The 25,320-nt window shown below is 49.4% G+C and overlaps 1 protein-coding gene and 1 long non-coding RNA gene across 5 annotated transcripts in view; one reads left to right on the forward strand and one right to left on the reverse strand.

Annotated features, from left to right (window-relative positions):
- Window positions 1–25,320, forward strand: part of SH3PXD2A (SH3 and PX domains 2A) — a 230,898-nt gene that overhangs the window by 81,222 nt on the left and 124,356 nt on the right. For 3 of the 4 annotated variants that reach the window (XM_014557825.2, XM_014557826.2, XM_032491006.1), the window contains one exon: window positions 3,756–3,831. In XM_014557825.2, coding sequence (XP_014413311.1) covers window positions 3,756–3,831 — 76 coding nt within the window. Of the gene's footprint in view, window positions 1–2,945; window positions 3,204–3,755; window positions 3,832–25,320 lie in introns of those variants that run through there. The other variant, XM_014557827.2, reaches the window with a different exon arrangement.
- Window positions 1,161–17,594, reverse strand: LOC116667034. The gene is made up of 3 exons (XR_004323807.1): window positions 17,510–17,594; window positions 5,434–5,436; window positions 1,161–1,170 (listed from the first exon to the last, which is right to left on the reverse strand). It is a non-coding gene; the product is annotated as an uncharacterized LOC116667034 (long non-coding RNA).

The raw sequence follows: 25,320 nt of genomic DNA on the forward strand, positions 1-25,320 counted from the left end.
CAGGGAATGTGACTATCACTCTGCCAAGATAGAGCTGGCTCACCTCCTACAGGAAGTCTTCCCTGACCTCTTCCTTCAGGTCCCACAGGATCCTGTTCATAGATCCTCACCATTCCCTGTCACTCCAGAACTTGCTCGTCTATCTCTAGCACCAGAACAAAGTTTCACAGACTTCTGGGTTGGGCTCAAGAAGCTGCACTTTTAACAAACACTCTCCCCTACCCCAAGGTATCAGGTACAAGCAGACTTCAAACTACACTTTGAGAACCATCTTGCTCTAGAGCAGCCTGTCCAATAGAAATATAATTTGAACCATATAGATAATTTAAATTCTTCTAGTAGCTACTTACAAACATAAAACAGGTGAAATTATTTTAAAGGTATGTTTGCTTAACCTGATATACCCAAAATATTATCATTTCAACATGCATTCAATACGAAAATTGTTAATGAGATATTTCACTTTTTTTGTTGTTCTAAGTCTTCAAAACTTGGTACATATTCTACACTAGGTTGGATGGGCCAGTGCTCACGAGCCACATGGAGGTGTTGATGGCCATATGAGACTGCACAGCTCTAGAGCTTTGCTGCTGAGTGTGGTCCATGGACCAGCAGTTTCAGCATCACTGTGGGCTTGGTAGAAATGCAGGATCTCGGGCCCCACTCGGACCCACTGAATCTTAACACGTCGGCAGAGGTGCTTCGTATGTGTGTGGAAGGCTCTGAAGACCTGCTTAAGATCTAGATCACGAGCTCCTTGGTGTAAAGACCGTGATTTAACTTATTTCTAGCACCTAACAGAGGTCCTGGCCTCTGGAAGGCCCACCACAGATGTTTTTGGAGGAAAGGAAGGAATGTATGAATCTTACCTGCCCTGGCCCACTCCTCTTGGCACCCCCTTCCCTATGCACTGTCAGTGAGAATCTCTTGGGTCTGAAAAAGAATTTACAAGTCAGAGAACAAATGTATGTCAGGGCTGATAGGAAACCTAAAGTTTCTGTAGCCTAACTCCTTTGAGCCCCAAAGAGATAGGGCGATTTAAGTCCCTCGGCTTGCTGGGCACAGCAAGCTCCCTTCTTTCAGGAGAAAAGTGGTCTGATGAGGGTAGATCACGCCGCGCCGGGGCACGCAGCTGGGCCTGCCTTTCTCCTCCTCGTCTCTGTACTCTTCCTCAGAAATCCTACGAAGCCGCTCAGAGGCCCCAGGCCTGGCCTGCACGTATTAGTTATCCATCTGTTTGTCCTCAATCTTCTCCCAGAAAAGATTTAAGACACCTGTAAATTTGCATAGATTTCAAGGGGATGAAACAAAAAAATAGACAATGTACTAAGAAAGCGTGCATAGATACATGGACAAGGGTGTTCACTATAGTATTACATGTTATAGTGAATATCCAGCCATAGAGGAGTAGGCAGATCAACTGTGACCCATTCAAACATTGAAATTCTGTGTCACAATTAAGAATGTTGATATGGAGGAGAGTATAGCTCAGTGGCAGAGTGCATGCTTAGCATGCCCGAGGTCCTGGGATCAATCCCCAGTACCTCCATTCAAAAAGATAAAATAAAATAAAAGAATGATGATATGGAAGTATTCATTGACATGGGAAAGTGTCATTATATACTGTAAGAGTATTGATGAGCCTATTTTATCTACATGCATGTAGAAACATCTGGAAAGGATATATATATCCCAAATATTAATGTTGCTTTTTCAGGGGGGGAGGATTATGAGTGATTCTTACTCTTTTTGACCATCTACTGCTTCTATAATTTCTAGTTTTTCCCCCTCAATGAATATGAATTACTTACGTAATAGAGAAGTAAAATTTACAAAATAGAATATGTGAGGAAAATGGGGAAAGGAGAAAATAAGAGTTTTACTCGGTGTAGAATTTACTTGAAAATCTATTATTTAAAAAAAAAAATCCTAAGTACAGGTTTATAGTGTTATGGCCCATAGTCCTTATTTATACATAGCCAGCAATTATGAAATGTTGGAGAGATGGACTTACAATATTGACATTTGAAAACTCATGAGCCAGCTTTTGTTAAATTTTAGTCTGTGTTCAGGGAAGTGAAAGTTAATAATGGTGCAGTCTGTCTTGTTTGGAATGGAATCCAACAATGACCCGCCCTTCATGTGTGGGCTCAAAATAGCCTATGTATGTTGGATAATGATTGTGCAAGAGAGAGTCCTGAAATCACGTGTTAGAGCTGGGTGGGTAGGTGGGTAGATGGAAGTATTCACACGTGCATGTGCACGTGCGCACACACATGTGTGCACACTCACGTCAAATCCAGCAAGGACCACGCTTTCACCACCTCCAAGGCAGCACTTTGGTCCAAGCCAATCAGTAGGCTCCTAACTGGTCTCCCTGCTTCCCCGGTGTGGCCCATTCTCTTCCCTGTGACTGGAGCCATCTTCCCCGTGGTCCAGCCTGCCTCTTGGATCTCACTGCCTAGCTGGCGCTTTGCTCCCTCCACTCCAGCCTCCACTTCACTGGCCCTTCCCCGGCCTGGAACATTCTCCCCCTCCACATCGGCTCACTTCCTTGCCTCCTGAAGGTCTCTGCTGAATTGCCATCTGATTTGTGAGGCCTTCCTCCCCACTCTATATAAAAGAACTGTTTATTCCTTTTTTGCTCCACCAGGTTATCCTACTTCATTTTGCTTCATAGCACTTCTCCCCCAACACTGTACGTATTTATTTGTTTACTCTTTGTCTTCCCGACTAGAATGTAAACTCCCTGAGGGGAGGGACTTCATTTCTTTTCTTTATGGACATTTTCTTAATGCCCAGTGCTCTAAGTCTATGCTTGATGAATGTTTAATAATATTCAAAGGAAGGGATGGGCTTCAGATATCATGTGACGAATCTTCCTCATTTTACCAATGAGGCTCCTGAAGTCTAACTAAGAAAGCTTCCAGCCTGGCTCAAGGTCACACAGCTGGGGCAGCGGGGCTGGATTCTGCTGTCCCTACTCTGCTCCACCTCCTGCCTGCGCCTTGGGAGGGAGATTAACTCCACACACGCACAGAGGCCGTGGTTTCGTCCATCCTGTCTCCTGTGTGTTTTTCCAGTTTATACAGAATTTCAGCCCAAAACAGCAGAAGAAAAAAAACAGTTGTTCCTCCAGAACCCTGGAAACTCTTCCAATGGGTCTGTCCCTGGAAAAACAGCAGCGATCTCAGGGTGGGAAGGTAGGAAACGGAGGAGGGGGTCTTCCAGATTTGGGGGCAAAGGGCTGGATTTGGTTTTGCAATTAAAATAACATCTGGGTCTGTTTCCACAGAGCGGTTCTGAAAAGTGGGTGGTCTGTCTGAAGTATCAGGTGGAGCCTTCCCCATCCTGGCCCAGGGGGGTTTGGGATGGCAGGTGGCTGAAGGACTCGCCCAACATATGACATTCTGAAAGAAACTGGGTCAAAAGAAGCCTCTGGAAACCCCACCTGCAGCCTGGACTGAGATCTTGCTGGTCCCTACATGACCTAGTGGGGGCATCTCCAGAAACCTCCCCCTACACCATCAGCCCTCCTGGAGATTGTTCACACACTGCCTTTGATGCATAGAGCACTCTGGCCTCCTCCCTCTCATGCCCCATGTGGTTTGTTAATCGTCTGTGAAATGAGGGATTTCAGGCATCACTCATCCGTGTGAGGATGGTGAGGCCCTGGAGCCATGGAGTGGAGTAGGGAAGGGTCGCTGAGGGCCATTCCAGTTTCCTGAATCCTGTCCCTCTGTCTGGCTTCTCAGATGCAGCTTTTGGATAAGTTTCCCATCGAAGGTGGCCAGAAGGACCCCAAGCAGAGAATCATCCCCTTCCTTCCAGGTAAGCTTTGGATGGCCGTGCTGATGAGGGGCCAGGGGGGTACCCTGGAGAGAGACATTCTGTAGGCCAAGAAAAGGCTGGCTACCACACCAGAAATTCTGGTCTGGGTGGGCCTAGCAATCTGCATGTTAACAACTCCCCAGGGGATCAGAAGCCCTTGATTTTGAAGGCCATTGTCCTCACTGGGGCCTCTCCCACCACCCCAGCAGAGGTGGCCCTGGGCCATGTAATTTAGGAGTTTTTCAGGCTCTGGGACTTTGGTTGCCTTTTTACAAAAAGCACAGCGAGATCAAGTTTTCCTGTGAAAAGATGCAAAACTGCATGCTGAACTCTTTCCACTGGCTCTCATGATAATCGTAGACAACCTTAAATTGAGCACGCTTCTCCGTCCAACCTGCTCGAGTCCTCCTGGCACCGTTATCGCTTGAGGCCCTGATAGCTGACATAACCCAACCTGTGAGTTGGCAGAGCTAGGATTTGAACCCAGGTCCATCTGGTCATAAAGGCCATTAACCACCACACCATTTTGGAACATGTTTAAGGCAATTGATTATGTTGTATAACTTAGAGGGCATCTTCTCAGGTGTGTCATAATCTGCTATTGCTATGATGTCTTATAGCTTGTGATGAATTTATAGCTTACAAAGTGCTTTTTAATTTGTGATCGTATACAAATCTCCGCACTCAGCTGTGTGTTATAATTGCCACTTGAGGGATGAAGATGTTGGGGTTCAGAGACGTTGAGTAACTGCCCATAAAAGTGGCAAAGCTGAGGCATGAACTCTGTTTCCTGCTCCAAACCGGGCTCTTTGCCCTGAATCGAGTGGGCGGTGCTGCCTCCTGGCTCTCGGGATTCCAGCCTTTCCCCAAGCCAGGGGGTGGGACTGTTCCCAGGGGGGCCTTCCCACACAGTGGTCTTCACCTTCCATTGCTGCTGGGCCTGGACCTCCCCGGGCTAGCCTCCAGAGTGACAGCGATCAGGGACCATTGTGAGAAGCAGATCCGTGTCTCATTAATCCCTAGCATGCTGCCAGCCCACGGTACTAACCTGCTTGTTGACTCGAGAACCTCCCCAGGGGCACCTCCCACAGACAGTGGTTCCTCCCTAATAGATGCTTCTCATGCAGCCCCATCCTCAAAAGCAGTGCAAGACAAGAGCAGGCATTGCCACCTGTCCTCCAAGTCTTAATGCTAAAATTGGAGAGAATTAATTTAGCTACAAAGAAGAACTTGTAAATCCACAGTTTAGACAAGACCAAAATGAGTCAGTGAGGGTGTAGGGAATCTCAGCCCTGGGCCCCTTCCATGGAGACAGAGGACTGTTTCTCCGGTCCCTGCCTGGGAGTTAACGTGGGGGACTTTTGCACCCTGCCTGGCTTTCCGCTGGGTCTTGAGGCAGTTTGGAACGTCCACCACCCAAGTTTGTAAGGATTTTAGATGTTGCTCCAGTACAGTCCGATTCCTATGCCCACCGAGGACCTGGGAGCGCAGCTGGGATGCTGTGGACACAAGTGTCCAAGAGCCAGTGGAGCTGGTGTGCAGCTCTGGTGCCAAGGGGACCCAGCCTCGGGGCATGAAGGCTGCCTGTTGCTCAAGGAGAACCGACTTCCCCCTGCCCTCCCCCACTCCGTGGCCAGCACTCCAGGGAAAGAGCTCCCCACTATTATTCACTCAGCAGGTGTTTTGAGGGGCTTAGCCTGTGCCCAGGCCCAGGAATGAGTGCCCAGGGCCAGGGACTGGGTGGGGGTGGCTGGTGAGTCCAGGGAGAAATGGATTTGTTTCCTTCATCTAAGGAACCCTCAGGCTAGTGAGAGAGACAAGATCTACTCTCTAATCAGAGAACCATTTAAGGCAGGATGTGACCTCTATCACTGTGAAATTCCAGTTTTGATGGAGAAGGAGCTCATTGTGAGCCCAAGTCAGCAAAGGCCTCCTGAACGAGGGGGACCTGGAGCTGACCTCGAAGGATGGGCGGGGTTGGGTGGGGTGAATTGCAAGGCTCACATCCTTCTACAGCCCACAGTCTCAGGAGTCAGACTGCATGGCTTCACCCCTGGAAACCCTGGCTCTGCTGGTTACCAGTTGTAATGCCTTCTCTGGGCCTCAGTTTCCTCCTGGAAAATAGGACTGATAACATATCTGCTTCCTGGGGAGGCTGTTATAATGGTAAAGTGAATTAATATGTCTCAGGTGCTTAGAACTATGGCTGGTGCCTAGTAGAGGCTAAATAAATGTCAGCCCTTATTATTACCAGTTGCTGACCTGTGCTTAGCCTGTCACACAGCACACTCACATATGTCATCTCAGTTGATCCTCCCCATGAGCTTATTATCCTCATTTTACTGACTAGGAAATTGAGGCCAATGCAGGCAAATAGACTTGAACAAGCCACACGGCCAGGAAGTATAGCCAACACCAAAATTCTTGTCTCTGACTTCTTGGCCAGGGCTCCCCTTCACATCAGCTACCCCAGGAGATGATAACCCAACAGCTGCTGCAGGACTGAGACCTCTCTGAACTTCAGTTTCCTCTTCTAGGGATTAAACAAATTCATGTAAAGTGCTTTGCACAGTGCCTGTCCCACAGTAAACGCTCAATAAATGGCAGCTATTAGGAAAGAAATTCACCCCACTGCTGTCCCCAACTCCTGGGAAAAGACAAGCACAGGTCCCTGGCAATGCCCACATAGATGTGACCTATACCTGGTGGGCAATGTTGTCTAGAGGAATGAGGTGACTGGCTCTCTGCTCTCATCTCATCCTGAAGGAAGTCTCCTTTCCCCCTTGCTTCTCTGCATTTCTCCCCTTCCTTCAGTGGAGCTCTCTCGCCACAGTCTCCCTTTTGCTCGTTTGCTCTCCAGGACTTCAGAGCAGACATTGCTGGCCATTTGGAATCCCACCCTGAGACTCCCAGGCCCTGTTCCTGGCTTTCCTCCTGCCCATGGGGAATGACCCTAACCCTTTCGTACTTTACTCACTCCTTGGCTTGGACAGGAAAGAAAAAGATTGAAGAAAAACAGCCCAACATAATCAGGACCAAGCAACCGAGGGCCGAGTGGGCATGAGGGTTCCCACCCACCCCACAACCCTGAATCAAAGCTGGTCCCCCAGTTGGAGAGGGTTTCAGAGAAGGGCAGTAATGAGTGGTGCCTGCCTTAGGTCAGGTTTCCTGGAAACAGAACCTGAGACGAGGATGCTCAGGCAATTTGGCTTTTGAGGGCTGCTCTCAGGTGAGCATCCTCTGGCAGTGAGAGAAGCAGCCCAGGGTAGGGGAAGACACTGGACAGAGCCTGGCCTCAGCCGGATCCCACTAGGAGCTCTGGAAGATGGATGGCACCACAGAGTTGTCCCATCTTAGGGGACAATTTCTACTCCCCATAGCAGGATATCAGTCATTTGGGTCTGTGAGCATCCTCCTCTCCTAGAAGTGTGAAATATGGACAGGTCCTCCCGCGGGCTGAGGGCTGAGGGTGTGCCCCGGAGAAGGGTCAGTTGTGAACCCTTAGCAGCTAACACCCACAGAGTGCAGGGTGGGAGCACCAGCTGGTAGGGGCTCTGGACAGGGCACCTGCAGGTCTGCTGTATTACCCGATACCAGCTTGAGTCTCTGTTTCCACCTCCCTGCCTTGGAGGGGGCATCTGTGGTCACCTAGTGATTCCCCAGGCTAAGCCCTGGCAGCAATGACTCAGTAGAACCTCAGAGAGTTCAAAGATGCTGAGGTCATCCAGCAGCCTTGGCTCCTGCCAGCCTGGGGAGGGTAGCAGCCAGCCCCGGGAACACCTCTGCCAGCCCTTTGCCTTGCCTGGAATTTCGGAGCAAGGAGAACCCAAGGGGTGGAAGCAGAAAACACCTGTTATTTTCACAGGAGCCTCAATTTTAGCTTCAGAGTTGATGGGACTCGATGTGCATTTCTACTGCCCAAGTATGCGGCCTGGGGGTGTCTTTGGAGGGTTAGGGCAGCCGCTGTGCTTTGGCCCACCTGGCTGCAGGCTCATGGCTAGGGGCTCATAGAAGTCTGACTGGCTGGTTGAAATGACAAAGAAAGCAGAGGAATTGAGAGAAGAGAGGGAATCTGAGGTTCACATGGTTATGTGCTCGCTCATCTGCCAGTCAAATCCTGGCAGAAAATTCCGCACTTAAGCCATGGATCTTAGGATCTAGGACACAGACTTGTGGCATGTCTGGGAGGTGTATGGCCTGAGTTCAGGGTCAGCCTGGAGGTTTGAAGAGCGGTGAGGGCCCCAGGCTTCTGTGGCCAAAGGTGGAGGCTCTATCCCCAGAGAACCTCACCCAAGATGTGCCATGGCTCTCAGGAGACGGAGTGTTCTACAGTACTTCTGGCACAGGGGCTAGGGCGTGGGAGGCTGTGAGCAGGGCCAACAAAGTGGTAGAGGGGATAACAGTACAGTTACCAGCATAGTGCTCTGAATTAGCATGTCAATCAAATACTGTAGAGAGGTTTGTAGGGAAACTGCCCTTAATGACAGATGGCCTCCGCGCCCCAATTATTTCCCCCAGGGCTGGAACCCACTTTCTGGGCCCTGATTTGTGAGACCTGCAGCGCCCATAGGAGGGGCATGAAGAAGTTATGGGCCGTATGGGACAGGTGGTTCTCCAGCAAGGCATCCCTGGAGAGAAAACCCAAGTGGTTTTGGGGGCATGAAGGAGCAGAGAGTTACTCCAGGGCCCAGATGCCCTGGAAGGGGGAGGCGGAGGCGGAGGTGGGGAGAAGGGGAGTGCCTCCCTCCAGGCCTTCCTGGGCCTCCAAACCACACATTATGAACAAGTGATGGAGACACACCTGGCTCTTTTTTGCTGACCTTCGTGGCCTTCCTTTGAGACAGGCCCTTATCTACTTCTCTTGTATTGCTGTCGTGGGGCTGGGCACATACTGGATGATTGATCATGAATTGGGCCTGTTCTCCCTTATATAAGGTAGATACAGATACCCTTTTTTTGGAGCTCCTCCTGGGTGCCTAGCCTTGTATTAGGCACTCTCCAAATCTCTCCAGTTCTCACTGGGTAGGTGGCATTATCCTCATTTTAGGGAGAAGTCAAATCACTTTCCAACATCACTTAGCCATTCCGAGGCAGAGCTGGGATCCTTCCTACCGTGCCGGGCAGGAAGGAACTGCCACAGCCAACCTCAGCTGGACTGTCTTTGCCCCTCCTTTCTTGCCTCCGTGTCCCCTCAGCTAGGGACCTGGGAGGTGCTGCCTGAGGACCCAGCATCCTGGCGGTCCCTCTGGCTGCCATCACTGTCTTGTGCTTCAGGGATGCACTGTATGGGGCAGGGAGGTGACCGGAACCTTGTGGGGATTCAGGTGACCTGTAAGGGCCCTTTCATGCCACTGAGTGGCTGGGGTCACTGAAACTGAGTGATTGATTTGGGGGGGGGGCAGTTAAGCCGTTTACTTTATTATTTTTTTAATATGATTACAAACAGGCTAGCCCCAAGGCTTTCAGAGTACTGTCTTCATTTATTTATGAATCTGACAGGATTGCTTATTTGATTTCCTAAGTCACAGCATTTTTTTAAACCTTGTTTTGAAATAATTATAGACTCATAAGATGTTGCAGTTGCACTCCTAAGCACTCTGTATTCCTCCCCTCCGATTCCACCACCATCCTATAGGGTAGGTGGCATTCTTCCCAATTTAAGGAGAGGTCAGATCATTTTGCACCATCATGTAGCCATTGAGTTGTGTACCCGTTGTCCAGCTTCCCCCAGTAGTGAAATCTCATATAACTATAGTACATTATCAAACCTGGGAAATGGATACTGGCACAACTCAGTTAACCAGGCTGCAGACCCAAGTAATTGATTTTTATTGTAAGGAGGTAGAGAGGGCCAATAAGCAAGGATGCCAGCTGGTTTTTAGGAAGGAGACAGTAGTTTGATTTCCTGGAGAAGCTCCACTCCCAGCCTGACCTCTTGGCATTCCCACCTCCAACAGAAAAGCAGGGGTGGACCTTGTTTTATACTAGGGCTTATACCTGAAAACTTCAAAGTAAATTCTTCTCTTTAGAACAAATCACCTCATCTTTTAGGTGTCCTAAAATGCTGTTCTTTTTTAAAAAAGGCATGTGAAAAGTCCTTTTGCAAAATAGACCATTCTATTTTTTTTTAAGTTATTCTTTCCTTGGTTTATGTATATTTTTATAATTTGGGACTTCTTCTGAGTTTGCTGGAAACATGGCAGACGTGGAGCCCAGAGACTGAGCAGCAGGGTTGACCTCAGTAGGAGGAGCACAACTACTCCACTCAAGAATGGTGGAAGACCTGAGATTTTACCCTATTTGCAAGCCAGTTAGCTTACCCCAGTGTCCTGGATGCCAGTGGAAAACACGAGGCTCCCAAGTCAGAGAAAAAAGACTTCATCATGGCAGCCTGACATCAGCACATTTGCATCAGCTCCTGTTGCGTCCAGGTCCCCCAGGGCATGACTCCACAGACCCAGAGGAATGCTTGAACGCGCAGTGGGTTACTTTATAGGAGAGGAACCAGATATTAGGGAGCCCACCTCTTTTATAACGGGCAGTAAGCAAACCTACCCCTTTTGCTCTGGAGAGAGACTATCTCAGTGTCTCCCAAGGCTGTATGCAAACCTGCTGTTTGCTCCTGAGCAAGACATTGCCTCTGTCTTCTATACAAGCACCTTTATACAAACAGAACAAAAGGCAGTTAATGCTTTGTTGACAAGACATGCAAAAATGCAAGAGAGCAGAGAGGATTGTCTCACAAGTGTCTCTTGTGCTTTCTGGGGTCTCCTGCTTTTGGGAGGGGTGGACAGAAGTGAAGTTCTTTAGGACACTGGGCCAAGCATGGTGGAGTCAGCAGCCTCTCTGCAAATTACTGTTTACATGGAACTTTCTGCCTTGTTTTAAAAGACAATTGTGGAAAATCCATCTCCTGTTGCCCATCCTGGGATTGGAGTACATTTCCTGTGTATCTTAAGTTTGCCAGCCCGAGGAGGCTCCCTGGGAGGAAATGGTCATTACAGAGTGAAGTAGAATGTGTAGCTGCTGATGTAAAAAGCAAACTGCTGTGGCAAGGGACCGAGGGACTTCAGAAGCCAGGCAGTGGAGCAGAAAGAGGGGACCTCACTCGGTGAAGACTTTGCTGTCTCCTCCCACTTGCAAGCCATCTGTGTCTCCGTACTGGCTGGTACTGGGCCTCTGAGCTTCCAGAAAGCCCTTTCATCCTAATAGCAGAGTCAGTCCCACCCATAGGTGTACATACTCCTGGGTTGGTGAGGCATGGAGAAGCTAGATAGCTTAGGAAGAAAAGTGAACCTTTCACTATAATCAAAGTAGGTACTCTCAGCCTGCAGGCAGCCTTGTGACCTTACAAGCTTAGGGGGGTGTATTTTTAGAAAGCCAGCATGCTGGGTTCTTTGGTACCCACTCACCAGTTTACATACCGGCCCCTTAATGAAGAGGCACTCTGGAGCCCAGTGCAGGAGGGTGCTAGGTGAATTGCAAGCACGGTCTCCAGGTCCTTCCTCTCCCTGCCCCCCAGAGCCCCGTGCAGCAGATCCGGTGTTTGTTCCAGCACAGAAGGAAGCAGGGGGAAGGGATGTCTTTAACTAGAGCCGGTTCATGGCGTGAGGGGAGAGCTGGCCCTCTCCCTGGGCTGTAGGCGTTGCCGCATGTCTCCACCAGGCGCCAGCCTGAAAAAGCCCCGTCCGAAGGGCCGGGGAGGCTGTGATGGAGGCAGCGGCTCTGAGATGCTGGCAGGTACTGCAGCCCCCAAGGGAGAGGACCTGAGAGGTTTCTGAGCCCCACTGATGACCTGAGATGGCAGGAAAAGGCAAACCTTCCATGTGATGGGGAAGAAAAAACAGGGTCTGCTGGTAATGCCAGGGTTTTAGAAAGATCAACAAGATTATAGGCCTGAGAGGCACCATGTGCTGTTTTAAAAGCAACTTTCCTCTAACCTCCTCTGAAGTACTGGGTCTCCTCTTGCTGTAATTACTGCCCCCAGCCCCAAAATCATTCTCTCACTCTGTAATCTGGGGCGAGTGGTTCTCAGGGCCTGCTTTTGGCAACCTGTTCTGAATGCTACGTGGAAGAGCTGCATGCATTCATTCCTGCTGCACGTATTACGTGAGCACCTACTGTGTGTCAGCTGTAGGCACTGGTGGTGTAGCTGAGAACAGGGTAGACTGGGCTGCCGTTCTCAGGACGTTCACCCTCCAGTGGGGGAGTCAGGAAGTAAACAAACAAGTAAGCTATTTCCAATAGTGGGAAGTGCTGGGAAGAAAAATAGCCAGGTCACATGGCTGGGGCATCTGAGATTAAGGGATCCAAAAAGGCTGCTTGCAGAGGTGACACCTGAACTGAGCCAGGCATGGGCAGATCAGGGCCTGGGGTGCCAGGCTGAGGGGACAGCAAAGGCCGTGACCTAACTGGGACTGAACGTGGACGTTGGAAGAACAGCAAGAGGTTTGTAAAGCAGGTGGGGAGTGTGGGGGGCTGAGTCGCCACAGTGAGCTGGGCAGACAGGAGCTGTGGAAGCAGGAAGCTCCAAAGCCTGTCTCCCGAGGCACAGCTGTTTGGGAACAAGAGGGCTCCACGTGCATGTGTAAGCTGTGCCCCTCTGGTGCAGTCACAGGCCTCCAGGGGCAGTTTCCTCATCTGCCAAATGGGTTGATCACGGTGTGGGAGGGTGGTCCAAGCATGTAGTGCCTAGAATGTGGTGTGTGAACTGCAGAGGGAGAGGCGCCCGGACTGCAAGCCTTCCCCTCCCTCAGGTGGCTCTGCTGCAGGACACGTGAGTTTCCTTTGCTCTGCGCTCTGCCTGCTCACCCCCTCTTGCTGAGTCAGCTCCACTTTTCAGTCCCGCTTGCACTTCCTGCCGCTCCCTCCTAGCCTGTGGTAACTTGCAAAGCTGCAGAAGCTGCAAGGAGCTCGTTTCTGAAGAGGTGATGATCCAGATGGTTGTTCTGGGCTGAAAGGTGGGGAGGGGGCTGAGCGCCCCTGGACTTGATGCCGTGATGACAGAGTAGGGTCACGAGCTTTGCAGCCCTCACCTCCAGAGCTGCCAAGTCTTGCTGGGAATGACAAGCTTTGCAGGAGGCGGCTAATCAAGGGCGCTTGTGACTTTTGAAGTCAAGGTGCAGCAGGCCCCCTAGTCCTTCCACCATGTCATCCCCATAGTTCAAGACCAGGGGAAGAGTCAGGGCCCTTCGTTACAACAGATGCTATGTATCTTCCTTATCCAGAGATAATTCTAGGAGGGAACCAACCTCCTGAACACCCATTCCAAATTCTCTCATCCCCAATTGGAATGTATCCTGGGGTATTTTCCACAAGAAGCCTCTGATCTAAGCAGAAACGTGCTGTCTTTTCATGGTCTCAGTCAGCTGGTCTAATTTAATGTGCAAAAAAATGTGCCCTGGATGGGGAGTCCAGAGTCCTGGACTCTAGTGTAATTCTTGCTCATCTCTGTGGCACAACACTGAGTACACTAAACTAGAAGTTCAGTAGAGCAACTAGGAATAGTCTTGCATGTTGGCAAAGTCACCAGGGGCCAGTGATTTCAGGTCTCTGTGACATTCCTGACCTCCCCAACCCCTTCCTTCCTGGAGATAAATTATTTCCTTACCTGATGCCCAAATGTCCTTTTACAAGGGTCAAATCCAATCACTCCTACTTAGAGGGCACTCAGGTATGTCCTGGGACTGTCAGTAAATTCACACCAAGGTATAGGTGACCATCAGGTCAGTTACCTGAGTCCAGGTGTGTCAGAGGTGAGACAGCAAGGGGACAGCTGAGACAGAAGGAAGCAGGTGCTGGGCCCCTAGGGCGTCGTGAGAAGCCTGGTCATTGAGGCTACGTGAGCTTTCAGCGTGGCTTCCACACAGGGCCAGGCTGTGCCATTGTCCCCAGCCATGCTAAGGGGTGAGAATTTGTCCTAGGTGCGGTGAGGGTTTAGGCTGAGGCCCCATGATCGGATTTCTGTTTCAAAAGAATTCCTCAGCCAAGTGTGTGGGATAGACAGGAAGGAAAGGGAGCAAGCGTGGAATCGGGGGACCAGTGGAGGCTGGACTAGGCACGGAAAGAGATGAGGGTAGCTTGGCCTAGGCTGGGCAAGGGCTGGGAGGGAAGTAGATCTGAAATGTATTTTAGAGGAACAACCAGGAGACCTCACTGATGGATTGGAGCTGAGGATGAGGGAGGGGTCGAGAATAATGATGCCCAGATTCTGTTGGGGGCAGCCCTGCCCAAGAGGTTTTCCCAGGACTTCTCCCCCAACTCCAGCCTTGGACTTCACCCTGGGGGTGAAAGGAAGCCTTCCCTCCTCCCTGAGTTAGCTGAAGCCTTTGGTGCATATGAAAGATGCTTTGTGATGGGGAGTCCTACCACCAGCCTCCTCCCATAGAGCGTCTGGGCACCAGACACTCTGGTTTCTGGGTCCAGGAGGGGAGGAGGGGTAGCAGAGGGTAGTAGTGGTGTGGGAAGAACACTGAGGTCCATTGAGAGGGAGCACAGGGCCCCCCTTCTTAGGAGGTAAGGGTGCTGGTGGCAGATCTCCACGGTGTCCCTGGCCTGACCCCGCCACTGCTCTCCAAGGTCACCCCCACTGGACCGAGGCCCAAGGACAGCCCCCTAAGCCAGAGCTCTTCCCTGGCAGGAGCAGAGCTGACTCCTGGAGATGCCCCAGGCCCACATGAACTGATGATCCATTCATCCAGAGGCCTCCTGGCTTCGTGTGGCGCAGTTGCTCTGGGCCCTGAAAACACCTCCTCCCCCCTCACCTCCAAGCTCCAAGGACTGATGTCCACTGAGGAGGCCCCAGGACGCCAGGACGCCCAACCTCCAGACCACAGTGGGCTTGAGGGACTGGCACGGCCTGAAGATGGAGTCTGTTCACCTGAATGCACCTTCAGAAGGCAGAGGAGGAAGCCAGTGGGCTGGGTGGGGGCTGGCTGGCAGCACTAGCCCCTCTACGCTGAGGGAACAGGGAGTGAGGAAAAAGGGCTGCACTTCTGTTTCTCCCCAGGCCAGAACCCAAGGGCTGGATTTCCCCTAGTGAGAGTGAATTGGGGCAGATCTCAGGGAGAATTTCCAAAGCTGCATTGCTGGAGGAAGCTGTGTGGCTCCTCAGCTCTGCCAGCCCCAGAGCGTGGTGGTTCTGAGCCCTGGCTTTGGGCTCAAACACCTCTGGGTTCACAGCTGGGCTGTTTACGTGGTGTCCGTTGTCTGACTTGAAACTCTGCTTTTTCCAAGGTGGAGACAGATAAGCATCAATTGCTCCAGCACTGGAGGCATTAGAATCAGATCCTACCTCAGCCTCTTGATAGCGGCGTGACCCAGGGCCAGCCTTACTCAGCATCTCTGCACCCGCAGTGATGCTCTTCTGTGAAATACCCCCAGGGCTGTCGAGAGCATCAAATGAAATGTTATCTGTGAAGCACACAGCAAGCACTCAAAACATGATGGCGATTTGGTTGTTCTTAGTATAGGGGCTCGACACAAAAGGGTGAGCTGTCTCTCTGGAATCCTTTCCAAGAATGAGGTCTTGCAGGCAGTCTTGTGGGTTTCAAGGTTTGCTGCTTAAAATGTAGTTCACAGATCAACCGTTTGAGCACGGTCTGAAAACTTGTTAGAAATGCAGAGTCTTGGCCCCACTTCAGACCCACTAAGTTACCGTCTGCATTTTAATGATACGCACAGGTGATTTGTATGCACAGGAAAGTTTGAGAAGCACTGTTTGAAGATCCAACAAAGGCTTCCCATAGGCTGGATTGTCTTCAGCACTTCCTGGGTGTTTGGTTACATTCAGGCAATTCGCATAATATAAACCACTGAACCTGTGTCCGTTCAGTCAATTTCTGACCTAAAGTTGAGGTGCATGGGAGACGAGGCTTCACACAGGTAACATGTGAGGGCTGGTTTGTTGGTCTCACATCCTTACAGTACCTGGATTGCCTGCCTGTTTCTGGCTTCCTGTGGGATGGGGGTGTAAGTCACAGCACAGCCCTCTATCCCCCATCACCAGCCTAACCAGAAGGATGTTCAGGCCCTAATCACCCTCCATCGTCGGCTGTGAGTCAGGACATTCTCTCTCCTCTCCCTTCCAAGATGGGATGAAGTTTGAGGCCAAGGCAGTTGCTCAGGTTTTTGTTTCAAGAGTCTCTGATTGGAGATAGGAGAGACTGGCCTAGAACCCTCTGGTGGTTTTGGAGATGGTGTAGCACGAGAATGTCTAGGGTCACTGTGTCTGCTTGCGTTGTACTGTTAGGAGGGGAAAGACGGATCTCTTTTAAGGCGCCTCCAGCAAAAAGGTTAAGACAGAAAAATAAACTGAGATTTTAAAGGAGCATCTTTTGCTCTTCTGAATAAAACACTGCAGTTTCAAAATAAGCTGAAGGAGGAAAGTTGAGACCAAAGAGTGACCAGTAATTTGGTGCCTTCTCTGGCCAGTTTCTTACTCTCAGCTTCTTGTTTCTCAGCTGAAAAATTAATTTACAACTTTAATAGTTGGTAATTGGTGAAGACAGCTTAAGTAAGACCTCTGTGGTTGGCAGAGCCATTCTCTTTCGATAGAAAGACTTGCACTAGAAAGAGAGTTCATACGTGAGCCAAGTGGCCCAGAGATACCTTTTTGTTGAGTTAGGGGGGAAAGTTGCAAACAGTTTTCTGAGGAACTGTGTGTGACGTTTGGAACTTTTAACAGATTAAATAATTGTTAATGGGAGAAGATTCCTACTTAACGATTATAGCTACTATTTGTCAAGTACATACTTTTGCCAGATACTGTGCAAAGGGTTTCATGTGCTTATAAAAATCTCTTTTAATGACAACAACCACACTTTGCAGATGAAGACTCACAGTCTAGAAGGGATATGTGACTTGCCCAAGACCACTCAGCTAGTAAGAAGCAGAGCTGGGATTCAAACCCAGATCCTGACACTTCTAAGCCCAAGCTTAGACTATTTTCTACGTCCTGATACTGTTTGCTACAGAGATGGACCAAAGATGTACTGCCTGGAGATTAACAGCTGAAGTTGGGTATAAAATGGTAGGTACACCACCCCAACTAGAGGGTTTGCATTTCTTTAAACTTTGTTTCAAGTTTTGTATTATGAGGTTTTTACTATGTTGGTTAGAGGTTGATCAGTGTTGTCTTTTTAATAATGTGTCATGTTCCAACAGTAAAGGTCTTATCTAGATGACAGTATTTCCTTAGTTACCTATCACTTAACCTACCCAATTTTAACCAGCCACCTAGTGTTAGATGCTGGAATTGCAGGCACAGTGCCCAGGAGGAATGACTTCTGGAAGGCTGGCTTTGTAAACACAAATTTATAAACTAACCATGTAGTCACAGTCATCACAGATACTGTTGCCTAAACCACAGTTCAATGAAAGACTAAAAACAAGGGAGAAACAAGTCCCACTTTACCTTTATTTTTCTATGTGACCCTAAAACCAGGAAGTTTTCATTTGGGGCACTCAATGGAACCTTAGGAAATGTCACGTGGTTTTACTTGTTCATTCCTAAAATGGGTTGAGAGGGGAATTTTCAGCCTGCTTTGCTGTCCCCAGTTTCTTCTGCTGTGCCCGACAGCTCTTCCTGTAACATTGGGATAGTCTTCCTCGTGTGGTAATAGATTTCCATTTATTCAGAAAACAATCAGACCTGATTTTAGTCCCAGCAGCATGTGACTTGGGAGAAGTCAGAAGATACCTATAGCTTCAGTTTTTTCCTCTCTAATCAGGGGGATTTTGAAAACTGGAGTTTCTGAAGAGCGGGAATCATGTCTTATTCATTCAGATTTCCTCCATGAGGATAAGTGCTAACGCCTCTGAGCCTGAGTTCCTATCTGTGAAACACAAGGATTGGACTTGATACTGTCTAGGTTTTCTCACACACAGCCCCAACATTTTGTCATCTAATAACTGTTAATACCAAAGGGATAAATGCCTAATGATGCAATATCATGCAAAATGGAAAATATTTTAGGAGAACAGAGGTCTTCTAGGCCCACCTCAAATCCCACCATGTTAGCAGAAGCAGCTGCCTCTGTATAAGGCCAGCTTTGTGTCCTCCCCCACCAACCCCCATTTCCTTTGGAAAGTGTAGAAAGCCCCCTTGTCTTGAATGCTTCCCGCAAAGGGCTCCTGCTGAAAAGCTGCACACAAAGCCAAGGCTTTGACCTTCACCTTTGCCCTGATACACTTGGTAAAAAAAAGTTCTTATCTTCCCCTCTCTAGGTTTTGGGGGTGGAAATCTAGTTAAGTTGAGCAGAAATTCAATGAAAATATAAATAGAAATGTGGTCTATAAATAACACTGCCCCCAACTATCTGGAGGCATGAATACCGCCCGGCAATAGACTGTCACAAGTCATTATGGCCTGGGCAGTGAGTGAGCCTTGTCCATCTGCTGTGGTGTCTCTCAGGATACTCAGTCTTGCTTCTGGGCCCTCCTCTCTCTCTCTCAGCGCTAGGAACTCCCTTGGTGTTCACTGCCCTGGTACCCATCTTCTGCTAAGTCTTTTTTTGTGAACAGACACATTCGATGGAACAAAGTAACACTGCCTGGACTCAGACCTGACTTTAGTCCCAGCAGTGAGTGACTTGGGAGAAGTAGGAAGGTACCTCTGAGCTTCAGTTTCTTCTTCTGTGGTCATGGGGATTTTGAAAACTGGAGTTTTTGAAGAGTAGGAGCCATGTCTTCTTTTGTCTTGGTTAAGAGGGAGGAGTCTAGGGCCAGACTGCCTGAGGTTCCAATCCCCGTATTGCCCCTTACTAGCTGTTTAACAATGTCCTTGTCAAATGGGAAGAAGAATGAAATCTGCTTGGTTGGGCTGTCGTGAGGGTTAAGTGAGTTAAGAATTGTAAGGTGCCTGGACGTAGTAAACATATATGAATGCTTATCAAGTAAAGAAACACATCCATACACCCTTCTGCCTAGTGTTACCTGGCACATGGTAGCTGTTCAACAAATGTGCCAAGTGAATGACTGAACAGGGTCTCAGAGCTGCCTATCTTGCCATCGATTATTATTCCTACCTCCTGGGGTGACAGTTTTTCAGGGGTTAAAGTAGACATCCCCTTATCTTTGTTCATCGTCTCTGCCTTGTATACACACTGCATTTTGTTTGCCTGGGAAAAAAGCCTGGAACTGAGGCACCTAGATGGGTAGAAAAGGTGCCTCTTCTGATGCGGTGTTCTGTAGGGGCACCAGCCCCTCTGCATGGCCTGGTACCCCTAATCCCCTTAGCATTAGGCCCACATTTTGGTTGGGGCTGGAAAGTTCTTCCAGGCAAAGCAAGTTCTTAAGAAGATGAACAATTGACTATGTAGCAACTTGCTATGTGTGCATTTTTAACATAAAGAAAACAGAACCTATACTTCTCAAAAAAGCTAACTAAAATGGACAAACTAAAAGGAGGAAATAAGTAGAAAGAGAACTGAACCGAGAGTCTGGTACTAATTCTAGGCCCAGGCCTGCCTGCCTGCCTCGGCTTAGATGTGTGATAGTGGTCAAACCATCAGCTCTCTGAGCCTCTCCAGATCTGTTAAGTGAGGTAGGGTAGCTCAGCACTTCTAAACCTAAAAGGTACATGAGATTCACTTGGGAGGCTTTATTAAAAATGCAGGCTTTCACCCTTCTATCTAATTCAGGGGGCCTAGGTTAAATCCCAGGAATCTACATTTGTAACCAACATCCCAGGTATCTATGATTCAGGTGACCCAGGGACCCTCATTCTGGGGTGCTGGGCCCTGTAACAGTCACCTATTGCTACATAACAAATTACCCCCACCCAACTTACCAGCTTAAAACAATAAATATTTATTATCTCACACAGTTTCTATGGAATTCAGGAATGGCTTAAGTGCACAGTTTTGACTCAGGATCTCTTGTAACATTGTAGTCAAGATGTCATCTGAAGGCTCACCTGGGGCTGGAGGATCCACTGGCAAAATGGCTCACTTAACCTGGCTTGCAGATTGGTGCTGGCTGTTAGCAGGAGGCCTCAGTTCCTTCCCAAGTGGATCTCTCCATATAGGGCTGCTTGAGTGTCCTTACAGTTCAGCAACTGGCTTCCCACAGTGTGAGTGATCCCAGAGCAAGAGAGCGAGAAGGAAGCCATGATGTCTATTAAAATCTAGTCTTAGAAGTCACATTATCATTTCCAAAATATCCTACTGGCATCAGGGAGGATTAGTGAGTGAGTGATGGATGCATGTTGACCGTGCTTATGGGGTTGGGGAAGGGTTGAGATGTACCAGCTGTGGGAGGGTACAGAGAAAAGAAGGAACATTGCGAAAGAATTGAGAGCCTAGACACTTTCAGACTGCCAAAGACAGAAACCATGGCCCATCAAACCCCAGCTCTGCCACTTACTATCTGTGTGACCTTGGGCAGGTCACTCAGGTTTTCTTACTTTCAGTTTATCTATCTGTAAGATGGGAGTAAACTAGTACCTGGGTATCTAGATCACAGGGTGTTATGAAGATCACATAACAGAATAAATAGAAAGTACGTAGCACAGTGCTTAGCACACACCAAGTACTCAATGAATATGATCTAGTATTTTTATCATCCTCACTTCCCTTGAAGGAAGAGGTGGAACCACGGGAAATACTGGTAGGAGGTTGCTGAAGAGAGTTGATTTCTGGGCTCAGTTCTCCCAACAGAGCCAAAACTTAAGAAAAGAGCTTTAAGGGACAGTGTCCACTCGCAGAGAGCCAGGCAGACTCCCCTCTGGCTGGCACAGCCAGGCCTGTGGTTGTGGGGCAGTGTTCCAGTGGGCATCTTGGGGAATTTCCTCTGCTTCAGAGCATCAGCAGTGAACTGTGCTTTTCAGCACCATCCCCTGAACCAGGACTTCCCTGCCTGCCCTACAGCCTCCTCCTCTGGCTGGACTTTTCTGTTGTGTCTCTTTGAGCCCTGGAGGCCCTGTACCCTTGGCTGCCCCCTCCTCCCAAACTCCTCATCCCTACTGTGGGCCACGCCACAGGGAGAGGCTGCCGGGAAGCGCTGCCCAGCATCCCACCGTCCCCTTTCCTGAGGGCAGCCTTCCCTGGCAGGGAGGAGCTGAGGCCGCAGGGGCTGAATAGGGCCCTTTATTCCCAGCTCCCACAGGGAAGGGGCTGAGCCACTGCCCACCACGCCTGCCACGCCCACACCCACATGGAGTGGGGACAGCCTGGCCCTGATGCTGGGCTCTGAGTTAACCACACTCTCTGGCCCCACTCTGTCTGGGTCCTGGAGGGTGAGTCCATCCCCGCTGCAGCCCCGGTCTGGTCCAGCAGTCCCCAGCGGCGTGTGTGGGGTGAGCTACATTTGCTAGTCCTCTCAGGTGTGTGTGTGTGTGTCTGTGTGTGTGTGTGTCTGTGTGTCTGTGTAAATAAGAGAGACAGTCTGGAGCGAGGGTGTGTCAACACACACACTCACACTTATCCACTCAGCAGTGTCAACCAGGGGCCACTGCGTGCCAGTCCGTATACTGGGCCCTGAGGGTGCAGTAGTAAATGAGACATTGTGTAAGATGTAAGATCTCATATAAAGAGGTAAGATCGTTACAAATCGTGGTGAAATCTGGGAGGGAAACAATCAAGGCCTGGGAGAGGGAGGCGGAATGGCCTGCCAAGGCCTCCCCGAGGAGACGACCCAAAGGATGGAAGGTGTTAGCCGTGCAGAGGGCAGCGGGAACTGTGTCCCGGAGAGAGGACAGCGTGCACACAGGCCCCGAGGTGGGAAGGCGCTGGACGCGTTCTTGGCGCTAATTGAAGCCCAGCATGACTGGCGCTGGCAGGATGAGACGAGGTCGGAGAGGGAGGCATGAGTCAGATCCTGCCAGGCCTTGCAGGTCACGGAAAGGAGTTTAGGTTTTATTCTCAGTGTGCTGGGAAGTCACTGAAAGGTTTCAGCAAAGGTTTCATTTTGAAAAACATTTGGGCTGCTGGGTGGAAAATGGACTGAGAGCAGGGGTGGGGGAAGGATTGGAAATCAGACAGACTAAAGGTCACCATACAACTTTTATGGGCAGTTGGCCAAACAACAAGTGATTTGGCCTCACTCCTCTCTGTAACAACGGGCATCTTGTGTCGCACCCCTCCTGTGTGCCGAGCGCTGCGTGCTGTGTTTGTCCAGGGTGCCGTCTCTAATCCATATTCCAGCCCTATAATCCCGTTTGGCATGTGAGAAGCCTGATGTTCAGGCAGTTTAAGGTACCAGGACACAAAGGATTTAAGGACCCGGGGCCTCTCAGCTCTGCAGCCCACACTCTGAGCATGCTGCTGGCAGCCGAGCAGTCCTGGATTTTGATTTTTTTTTTTTTTTTAACCTTCCCACTGGACCAAGGGAAAAAAAAAATACAGCTGAAAGCAGACTAGTGTGACCGTGCCCTCGGCCTTTGCCACCTGTCCCACCGTTAGTGCGTGTATGACATGAGTTTACCGCGTACCTCCCAGGGTGAGCTCAGCCCTCTGCAGGCTCAGCTCTGAATGAGACCACAGCGTGTGCCCAAAGGAACCCCAGTGACATCCACGTGACATTTGTCCTCAGAGTGGCCACTTTAAACACTGTTACATTTAATCGCAAAGCCTCTCCCTTCCTCGGGGCGAAGGGCCACCTCGGAGGTCAACTACAATGTTCTGTCCACCTCCCAGGACTAGGCTGGGCCAGCCCACATTCCCTGCCGGCACACACTGCCATCATGGCTAGTGTCCCTCTCTGATTTGGTATCTGTTGGGAATCCTTAGGTGCCAGTAGCTTAGAGGAGCTTCGTAAGAACTAGGCTGCCCTTGTCTGGCAGTCTGTAATCTAAAGTAAGATCTTACAGCTAATAAATTATCCCAGTCTGTCTCAGGGCTAAAGACCAACCCTGGGCATTCTCCAACACAAGCGAGAACAAATCAGCAAATTCAGGGGGGTTGTTTCTGTTTACACTGGTCTTCCCATAGCTAACCTTGTAAGGAAGCATTCATCCCTTGTCTAATGAATAACAATGAACAAACATGTGTCCACATTTCACAGAAAAAGGGACCTCATTCCAGGGATCTGCATTACACTATGCATTTAAATTTGCTGCAACTTGAATCAAAGGATAAAGCATGCATTTTAAAAATAAGCCTGGAGAAAATAAAAATAAATATCACTAAAATCAATAAATGTATTAGTGTCCCTTCTCTGCAATAGGTATCACCCAGCCAGTCAAGAGTTTTAACATTTATACCAGAACAGAAGTGCTAACAAACCCTACCTAAGTCTAGAGTTCTAACATCTGTAACCAGCACAGAAGTACCACCAAACTCCACCTAAAATCTGTTTCAGTGCAAGTGAAGGTCTTCTGAGGGTGCAGGCAATGCTGTTTTCTGACTGGAGTGCTGGTTACAGGGGTGGGTTCAGTTTGTGAAATTCATTGAATTTTACACACGCATGTGCACTTTTCTATGTGTATATTATATTTACCCAAAAAAAAGTTTTTTAAAAAAAGGGAAAAAAATCATTCTAGTCCCATAGCTCTATAAGGCCATTCAAAAAGCCTTTGATTGCATTTAGTTCAATAAAAATGAGTGTATTAAAATCTCTGATATGCCAACACTGTGTGCCCTTTTCTAGCAGACACCCATAAACACCCCTGGCCCCACTGAGGATGGGGGGATGAAAGATTTTGTTTCCTTAAGCCTGTACTGAGTGTGAGAACTTCCAGACCAGAACTTGGGAGATCCTTCTTCCCTCCCAGGTGAAGCATGCCGTGGCTGCAGAAGGGTTAAGGTTGCAATCGATGGCAAAACCCCAGTGAAGTTTTGTAAATCTGTTTCCCTGAGTGTGTGGGACAGGGGCCAAGGGGGAGACTCACCTGTGTGAGTCAGCCCAGAGTGTCCCAAGGTGGGTGGATGGAGTGAGTAATCTGAATTGGGCGGATGGAGGGAGAGGAGAAATGGGAGCTTTGTGGGAGACACGGTGTGTCTGGGGGCAGAGTTTGGATCAGGAAAGGTTGCTGCAGGCTGAAAGGAGTTAGTATTCGGCCTTGGGTGGGGAGGCCAGGTGGAAGGGTACACAAGAAACACTACAGTGCTTGGATTCCACATGGCCATCAAGGAGATGGGCTGGGCCAGGTTGTGCCTCCACCCCCACCCCGCCCCACCTACTTGACCTGGAGTTGTCAGCTCATAAGAGATCCTCTTTGTTCAACATTTATTATGGGCTGGGCTCTGTGTTAAATGCTTTTATACACTTGGTCATTGATTCCTCATAATAATCCTTTGAGTTCGGCATTACTCTGCCCATTTTAAAGTTTGAGGAAACTGAGATTCAACTAGGTCGTGACTTGTCCCATATCACACAACAGTAAACGGCAGTGCTAGCTGTGCTAGTCAGGAGCCTCCAGGTGACAAGGACTAGACCCATCTCGATCTGATTTAAGAAAAAAAAGGAAATTTATTGGCTCACAGAACTGAAAACTTCAGGGGCAGTTGTTTCAGGCATGGCTGGATCTAAGTGACCAAATCATGTGTCTGTCTAGCTTCCAGCTTTCCTCTCTTCTCTGGTGACTTCATTCTCGTACAGACTCCTCAGATGGTGATGGAGATGTGCAAAGATGCTCCCTAGCCATCTGAGGCTTACAATTTATGAGTTAGCAGCCCCTGTAGAAAGAGCACTTCTCTTTTTTGGAGGTTCCAGCCAAAGTCTCAGACTGATTCTCACTGAACCAATATGGGTCACATGCCCAAGGCTGGACTGTACTGATTGGCAACTCCAGGAGTGTGGGGTAAGATGAGCCCCTCCCTGAAATCAACAGACTGAGAATGAAGGAGGGATTGTTCCTCAAAAGAAAATCCAGGCACTGTGATACGAATGCTGACAGGCAAACCCCACACATGCTTATTACCGTGCTAGACTCTAAGCCGGGGCGGGGTCTTGGCATGTATTTGGACGAGAAAGATTTGTGGGAGTCAGAACTCAGGGCATGAAGTCAGGACCCCCAGGGCTGTGGTCCTTCCCCCTTGGGACCATGTCCCTCCAGAACCTGCATGTGCTCCCTGCTTCCAGCCTTAGCATCTGGGCTCCACCCTAGCCCTCCCCCAGCCCAAAGGGCCCCTTGTCTTTACTGATCTGGATCAAGGGCAAGCAAGGCCACGTGTAGCAGGTGAAAAGCAGGACTGGGTGGCAGAGTGCAGTCTGAGTCAGGCACAAGACCACAGATGGTGGGGATGTCATCTCAGCCACATCAGAGGCTGAAAGCAAGTGAGAAGGTGGCCTGCTGTCCCCCGACTGTCATCAGGTCAGAGGTGGCATAGTGGCTTCAGGGGAAAGATAAGCAGGGGCTGCCCTCCAGCCGTTCAGACTTTGGCATGGACAAAGCTAACCGGGTGAAGGCTGGGAGGCTGCAGTCAGCAACCAGCTGGACATCGAGGGCAGGACCAGCTTGCAGAAGGAGTGGGAAGCCGGCAGAGGCTGGCTTTGACTATTTCTTCGTCCTTCTCCCCTCTGCCCATCTTGTCCCCTTCCCTTAAGGCC

This window comes from Camelus ferus, chromosome 11 (genome assembly GCF_009834535.1).
Source record: "Camelus ferus isolate YT-003-E chromosome 11, BCGSAC_Cfer_1.0, whole genome shotgun sequence".
NCBI lineage: Eukaryota > Metazoa > Chordata > Mammalia > Artiodactyla > Camelidae > Camelus > Camelus ferus.